The sequence below is a fragment of the Helianthus annuus genome, chromosome 15, assembly GCF_002127325.2.
Source record: "Helianthus annuus cultivar XRQ/B chromosome 15, HanXRQr2.0-SUNRISE, whole genome shotgun sequence".
Lineage (NCBI taxonomy): Eukaryota > Viridiplantae > Streptophyta > Magnoliopsida > Asterales > Asteraceae > Helianthus > Helianthus annuus.
In genome coordinates, this window is record NC_035447.2 from 84861591 (window position 1) to 84869703 (window position 8113).

The 8113-nt window shown below is 39.1% G+C and overlaps 1 protein-coding gene across 1 annotated transcript; it reads right to left on the bottom strand.

The window, feature by feature from the left end:
- Window positions 1–388: 388 nt before the first annotated feature.
- LOC110884950 (butyrate--CoA ligase AAE11, peroxisomal) lies at window positions 389–2501 on the bottom strand. The gene is made up of 2 exons (XM_022132641.2): window positions 2193–2501; window positions 389–2089 (listed from the first exon to the last, which is right to left on the bottom strand). The coding sequence occupies exons 1-2, from the start codon at window positions 2388–2390 to the stop codon at window positions 542–544; spliced, it is 1746 nt and encodes a 581-aa protein (XP_021988333.1). The 5' UTR covers window positions 2391–2501; the 3' UTR covers window positions 389–541.
- Between the last annotated feature and the right edge of the window lie 5612 nt (window positions 2502–8113).

Genomic DNA, 8113 nt, shown 5'->3' on the forward strand with positions numbered 1-8113 from the left:
TATCTATTAATTAAATTATTTAAATAAATATGATATAAATAATATACTCGTTTAGGCTCTCGAGCTCGATAAGTAAAGCTCGGGCTAGAGCTCTTTACTAAACAAACTTATTTGTTGGTTGAGACTTGGCTCATAAACAAGTATAAATAAGCTCAGCTTGGCTCGTTTACTAGACAACCTTAAATAAGGGGTAAATGTTATTATATATTAATAAAAACTAATATTATACTAAGGCTCGATAAGGTCGTCGTCGAGCATGTCGAACTTCACATGCGAGGGCTCGAGTTCACGCTCAACATATAAACGAGATTTATTTTATACAAACGAAAGAAGAATAGACACCAAAGTGTTTTTGTGTGCACAGAAGTGTGACGGAACGAAATATGCATTGTTTAATTATTTAGACTAATTTCTATGTAGTCAAACACACAAAAACCTTACGATTTACAAGCCATAAAAACCATCTGTATTAAAAATTGTTATCAATACATATAAAAACACTCGATTATCTTGTCTTACAAGTTACATGAAAATAATTAATTCAAAGTCGGGACATTGCAAGGATTTTGTCTTGATCATACAGTTCATCTTGTTGGTACCGAGGTTCAGATCTCTTGTTGTTTGTGGGTGTGTTTTCAGAGATTTTAAGGGTTTTTGCTATCTCCCTGAGTTCAGCTTTCAGGACTTTATTTGTTCCATTTTTGGGTAGCTCAGTCACAAACTCTACCTTCTTTGGTACCATAAATTTCGACATCTTTTGCCGGCAGTACGTCAAGATCTCACTTTCGGTTGTAGTTCTTGCGTTTTTCAAGACGACGAAAGCGCAAGGAGTTTCACCCCATCGTGGGTGAGGCATTGCCACCACTGCTGCTTCGAGTATGTTCGGGTGTTTGAACAAAATGGACTCTAGCTCCACGCTACTAATGTTTTCGCCACCAGAGATGATTACGTCTTTAGATCTGTCTCTGATCTCGAGGTACCCGTCTGGATGGATGACCCCGACATCACCTGTAAAGAACCAACCTTTATGGAAGGCCTTTGCGGTCTCCTTCTCGTCTTTTAAGTACCCTTTCATGATGCTACTTCCTCGAAGCACGATCTCCCCCATCGTTGTCCCGTCGTGCGGGACACTTTCCATTGTTTTCTTGTTCTTGACATCTACATCAGCGAGCGTGAGTATACCCACACCTTGGCGAGCTTTCAGTCTCGCCTGGTTATCTTTAGAGAGTTGATTCCATTTGGTTTGCCACTCGCACACAAGTGCGGGTCCCGTGGCTTCTGTGAGGCCATAGGCATGCATTATGTGGAATCCAAGGCCCTCCATCTTTTCCAGGAGGGCCGCAGGTGGAGGCGCTCCACCTGTGAGTATGTTAACTTTATTGGTTATTTCACACTGCTCATGTGGTTTGGCTTCTAATATGATGTTAAACACGATAGGGGCGCAACACATGTGCGTCACCTTATGTTGAGAGATGCTCTTATACATCTCTTTAGCCGTGGTGTTGCGGATACACACGTTGGTGCCACCTCGTGCCGCAACACCCCAGGTGAACGTCCACCCGTTGCAATGGAACATCGGCAACGACCACAAATACACCGCCTCGGTCCCCATTTCCCACCCTTGAATCAAGCTCATGGTGCTCAGAAACGCACCACGATGACTATAAACAACACCCTTGGGAGCCGATGTGGTCCCAGAGGTGTAATTCAACGCAATCGCGTCCCACTCATCTTCCAGCTCCTCACCGGGGTACTGCGGGTTACCATGGAGTACGAGTTGCTCGTACTCCAAGTTCCCAAGACGTACCCCGGTGGGGGTATCAACATCATCAATCACGATGACCAAAGGCATAGCGTACTCCGCTAACGACCCATCTTTTGAACCGTCCACCAACAATCGTAACGCCTCGGATGCCACCGGAACATACTGATAATCAATGAAAAACACCTTGGCTTCAGAATGACGAAGAATCGTAGCGATGTTCTTCGCATCTAGCCTCGTATTAATCGCGTTAAGCACCGCTCCGGCCATAGGCACTGCGAAATGCATCTCATACAACGCTGGAATGTTTGGTGCCAACACAGACACCTGATAAATTTAACAAAAAGGTAATGTAAGAAACTCAGAATCAATCAAGAAGTTTTAATAAAGGAAACGTTGGTAGATAGCAGAACTAACAGGAAATACTTACAACATCATTCTTGACAACATTAAGTGATCGAAGCGAATACGCGAGCCGGCAGCACCGCTCGTAAGTTTGGAGCCAGGTGAAGCGAACTCCGCCGTATATGACGGATGTTCGACTGGAGTACACCATGGAAGCTCTCTTGAGGAATGTGAGAGGAGTGAGAGGAACATAGTTCGCTGGACACTTTACAAGTCTGTCCATTTGTTTATTTATTATGTGTTAGTTAACAGAATCGACGTAGGAATGAGAATCTGAAAGAAACTGAACAATAAGTTTGATTGCTGAAAGATGTGTGTGTGTGTGTGTTATGGTGGGATGGAGAAGAAGGGGTGTGTGGTTTATATATATAGAGGTTGGGGTGGGTGAATGGTGGGGTAGGGGATAGGGGAATGGGCCACTGTGTAAAGAGTATAGAAAAGAATCGGAAATACTTGTTTGCTATAATTACATGGGCTGCGTAACAAATGTGATCGTGTGCGCCACATGGATGTTTGAACACAGCCTTTTGTTTGACTTTGAATGAAGTCTGAAACCTTTTGCATATTGTTAAGCATCATGACGTATTCTAAAATAGGAAAGAAAAACTAACCCCTACCACCCATTTTAATTCCGAAACATTAGAGTGGAGGGACACACCTTTTAGCTTTTTTTTTTTTTTTTTTTTGGAAGACAGACACACCTTTTAGCTAGCTACTCCAATCATGCATCAAATTCATGATATTTTTACTCTAAACTACCTTAAACCTATAAAAATATTTACAAATTACAACACTTCTTTCAACTACCCTAAAACGATGTGTCTTATCTCTTTTACTCCACTAACCAATAATAATACATAAATTTCTCTTTTTTTCCGGGTTATTATACCCTGGGGTAGCAGCGATGTACCCGCTTAAAGAAAGTACCGTAGACCCCTTACCCGCATGGCGCCCCCTCCACCCGTACAAGTTTGTGATGGGTATAAAATGGGTATATTTATGATATTGGATAGGTATAGTATTATGTGATATCATGTTTGATTACCCGAAACTAGGGGTGTAATGTAAACAAGTCTAGCCTAGTTGTGTTGGAAAAATATTAGTGAAATGATAATTCACTTATTGTGGACAATAATTATAATTGTATTTATATATAACTTATATAGTTATTTATGAGTTTGTTTCATATGATGTGAGAGTTTTACAAGCGAACCAAACAACATCCAAATAAAGCTAATATGAACAGGATATCGATTGATGTGCATGTGCAAACACGTTGTATTTTTTTATAGTTCACTTAAATGCGTTAAATCAGATTGATATGTCGTGCTTACCCAGTGTTTGGTTTTTCAGGTTTGTAACGAAGCCAAAATGAGGTATTGAAGTCGAAAAACGGGCTCGACAATACCTGGAAGGGGAAGAAAAATGCTATGCTGGAAACCATGCATCTTCGCGCCACGCGACGGGGAGGTAAGAGTATGGTCGCGTGGCGCGACCAAGACCAAGTTAACGAAAGTTAAACCAAGCATTTTCGCGCCACACGACAGTGCAAAGTGTTTGGTCGCGTGGCACGGCGAAGTAGGTCGGTTAAACTTGCTTAAATTCGTTTCAAATCGCATAGAAACCCTACTTTTTGCTATTTTGCCGATTTGGACGACCCTGGAGCAGTTCTTAGGCGATTTTATCATCTCTCTTCGATCTTTCATACTGTTTCTTCATGTCTGATCTTATTTTATCGATTCTCGAAGCTGTGAGGACGAGTATGCGCGGCTAAACGCTTGTGGCTTCTGCCCGGATGAATGATTGCCTTGTTTTGCACTAGACTTTGTTTTCTGATTCTTTTTAACTGGTAAATCTTGACCACTTGTGTTGATTTTGTGAAACGTTTATTATATTTCAATTGTTTATCATTTATCAAGCGTACTGGCAATTTTCTTGCGTCGTTAGCGGGTTGGTAAATTGGTGGGTAATTGGTATAATTAAACGGATTGTTAGGTTGTTATAGTGAGTCTTAAAAACTATCCCTAATAATTAATCAAGATCATTAATTCCAAAGCCATGTCTATGTGGTGTTATGAATTGGTAACAGGTTGTTGTGTTAAACAGGTAATCGTGATTCCGGGTGGAAGTTACTTTTTCTCATCTTGATAACAACTTTCTTAATTAATTTTCGTGTCTTTGAAATCAATCAATCAAACCCCCAATTAGATAATTTTAGTTTTTAGTTGAAGTCTTCTACACTGAATACAAATTTCCCGTGGATACGATACCTTACTTACGCTATCTACTTAGTTTAATTAAGTTTTTACATGACCCTAACGACAGTCATCATCGATGCTCAAAGTTGAGTGATTAAATATAATATTTCTAAACTTTGATGACTAGTATAAATTCATCTTTTTCACACATTGGTTGTTTTATAAGATTTTTATTCTTTATTCAATAATCATGATGTATATTTTTATTATGTTTTATTATTTTGTTTAATATGGTGTTAATAAGTCATAAATCAAATTAATAATTTATTTAACTAATAAATAAATGAATTGACTATGGAGTTTTGTGTTTGAATATATAAGAAACCTTATAATTCATTTTAGGGTAAAAAGATAAAGAAGTGAAAAAGAGAGACATTAGAGACTTTAATTTACTGTGTCAAAAGTTTTAAAGAATCTTAAGAGTATTCTCTAAATTTTTTTCACCATCACCAACTTTACATTTTTATTCTTAAACATAAATCGAAGACAACAACATACCCGGTGCAATATTGGGCTTGAGAACTATCTTCGGCAGTATAACTACTATTTCGGTTATTGTATCATAGAAATAGGCTCCGCCAGTACAACTACTGTTTCAGTTGTTATATCCTGGAAAGAGGCATGTTGGTCTTAACACGAACCTCAACCATAAACCGTCAATATTTTAAAGTGCACATTGTTGTAGACTTGGATCATGGTTGAAGACTCAAGATGATGAAGACTTAAGTCATATATGCTATAAGAATGCTTGTTGAAGTATCCATATAAGACGTGGTTGAATCAAGTTCGGTACATATAAAATTGTAATTTTGTATTTATTTTCAAGTATTTTTATAAGTGGTATTTTGCTATTATAATTCTACAAATAACGAGAGCATCATTATTATATATATTTTATTATTAGTTTAATAAAATGTGAACTCACTGTTGGTGCACTTTGTGTCTGTACTTTGTCTGTATTTTGTAATGTATAAAACGATGTCTTTTGTCTGTTGTGTTTACGTCTTTGTTATGTTGTTTATGTGTTGGAATGTGTGTTTGACCAAGTCAACCATCCTCCTGGTTTGACTTGGCCAAACATCAACACTTAGTGTTTGAAAGATAACATGTTTCGAAGGATGTCATCGAAGGATGGATTGTATCCTTCGATGACCTCGAAAGATGATGCTTCGATGGATTCTAATGGACCTCGAAGGATATATCATCCTTCGAGGTATGTTGGGATCCTTCGAGATCTTTCGATAGCAATTCTGGTCGATAGATGATCCTTCGACCAGAATATCCTATCCTTCGTGCATGGTTATCTGTTATGGGTATATATATCCCATGAGGGTTTCATTCCACAGTAGTTCCTGTAAGTTTTGTTCAAAGTGTTGAGAGCTTTTGTGTGTGAACCCAAGTCTTGTAAGAGAGTATTTTCAGTTTGGTCAAGGTCTGTAACCGTGTCCACTGAAATACAAGAGAAAACTTTGATACTTTGCTTGTCTACTCTTTCTCTTGTTGCCTTACTTTCATCTAAACTACGGTTTGCTTGCTAGCTTGGATTCCGCACTCGCTAGTGGGTTAAACATAACAAGGAATAGGTTAAACCTCAACCTCCGAGGGACCTACAAGTGGTATCAGAGCCGTGGCTCTTTTCCTTGTTAAAACCGGGTTTTGTGCAAGACTTTGGTTGTGTTTGGACAAAAAGTTTCTTGGTTTAGCACCCGTTTTTAGTGTGTTTTCTGCATTTTTAACCATAAAAACGTGTTCTAATCTAACCAGGTGTGTTACGGGAAGGTTTGGGTAACTTTAAAATCTTGTCCTTAAAGGTTTGTGTTTTCCGGCCAATATTCCGGTCAAAAATCCGGTTGCTTGGTGTGGATAAGAAGTTGCCTTTTTGGGTATTATTTTCAAAGTCAAATCTGACTTGGTGAAAAGTTGTTGTCAGATCATCCTCTTTGCCGAAAGTTGGTCACCAACCACATCACCTTTTCACCAACCTGTCGTCCTTTCTGTCAGTGTGTCAGACCATCGAAAGATACCTTTCGAGCTCGAAAGATCATCCTTCGATCAAGGAGATTCGAAAGATAACCATCCTTCGAACATCCTTCAAAGTCAGTGAGTTATCCTTCGAGTCAAGGAATCTTTTCGAAAGATACATCCTTCGAGTTACTGTTCATTTCGAAAGATAAGGATCCTTCGTGTAGGTGAATCTTTCAAAGTTATCTTTCGAGGTTATTGTTCGAATCTCAACAGTGATCCTTCGAACACTGTTGATCCTTCGAACAAGTGTCATCCTTCGTGCATCCTTCGAGTCTTATTTGTTTAGACTTAACAGTTGTGAATTTCAGGTCTTTCGATCCTACATCCTTCGGCTGTTTGTTATCCTTCGAAATTTTTAACATAGTTTGTGAAAATCAATTTTTCTAAAGTTTATTTTCACCTAATATATTAAATATAAAATGGGAACAAACGGTCAATGGGATCCTTCGGTGTGGACTACAACAACTTTGACTCCACAGTCATCATCTACGCAATCATCAACCACGCAATCTGCGCCAGAGTTCAACAAAACTGCATGGATGCAGGCTATTGCCCCAACTCAAGCTGCAATGATAACGGCAAATCAATGGGCATTGGTCACTAATCAAAGCAACAGCATTCAAGCAATGATGCAGAACGATAGTGAAACTGGTACAAGCACGAAACCGCCAAAGCTTAATCACATCAATGATTGGGGATGGTGGAAAGAAAGGTTGAGAACTTATGTTCAGGGGCAAGGTCAAGACTTATGGATGTGTTTCTTCACTTCGTTTGAAAATGAGTTGGAAGTTGCAGGATCAAATCCAGAAACTTACAGTACACTGTCTGATGAAGATAAGAAGAAGTTTGAATTGGAAAAGAAAGCATTTATGATTCTCACGCAGGCTCTTCACAGAGATATATACCACCAATTCGTCTACTGTACGACTACCAAAAGTTTGTGGGATATGCTCACGTTAAGGTGTGAAGGAAATGCTCAATCAAGGAAGATCAAGCAGGAGCTGCTAAAGAAAGAGTTTGAAGGTTTTACCTGCATGGAGAATGAAGGTCTAGCAGAGTTGTCTACAAGATTTCACCATCTGTTGAGTGAAATGTTTGCCTTCAAAGTCTCTGCCACTCCACAAGATATGGTGAAGAGATTTGCTGATGCCTTACCAGCAAAGTGGAGCAGTTATCTTGAGATTCTCAAGGAAAACGGTGTTCTGGATACAATTACCATTTATGAGCTAATACAGAAATTGGAAAACAAAGATGTTGAAGAAAAGCTCAAGGCGAAAAGAACAATCACTCCTCAGAATCCAGAGATGTATTTTGGGATTGCAGGTGGTATTACTGGAGAAAAGCCAGCTTCTCAGCATGCTAAGCTTCAAACAGCGTTCATCTCCAACACTGGACCTTCAACAGCAAATCAATTTGATCCTTCAGCATACACAATGATGTATTCAAGACCAGATTCTTCTTCTCAACAACAACAACAACAGACAGCTCAACAATTCACTCCACCGCCTTTCTTGGATCCTAACAGAGCTCAACAGCAACAACCACAACAGCAGGGATTTTATGGAAGTTCTTCAAGCTTTCAAGCTACTTCCAATCCGAACACTGTCAGATTGGATACTTCCAATTTTTCAAAAGTCAGTGTTGAGATAGCCAAGGAACATAT

What these genes read in the sequence shown, in the direction of transcription:
- LOC110884950 (XM_022132641.2), bottom strand. Translation starts at nt 2,390, where the DNA reads ATGGACAGACTTGTAAAGTGTCCAGCGAACTATGTTCCTCTCACTCCT. An exon ending in ATGTTGTCAAGAATGATGTT is followed by an intron (nt 2,090 to 2,192) that starts GTAAGTATTTCC and finishes TAAATTTATCAG; the next exon opens with GTGTCTGTGTTGGCACCAAA.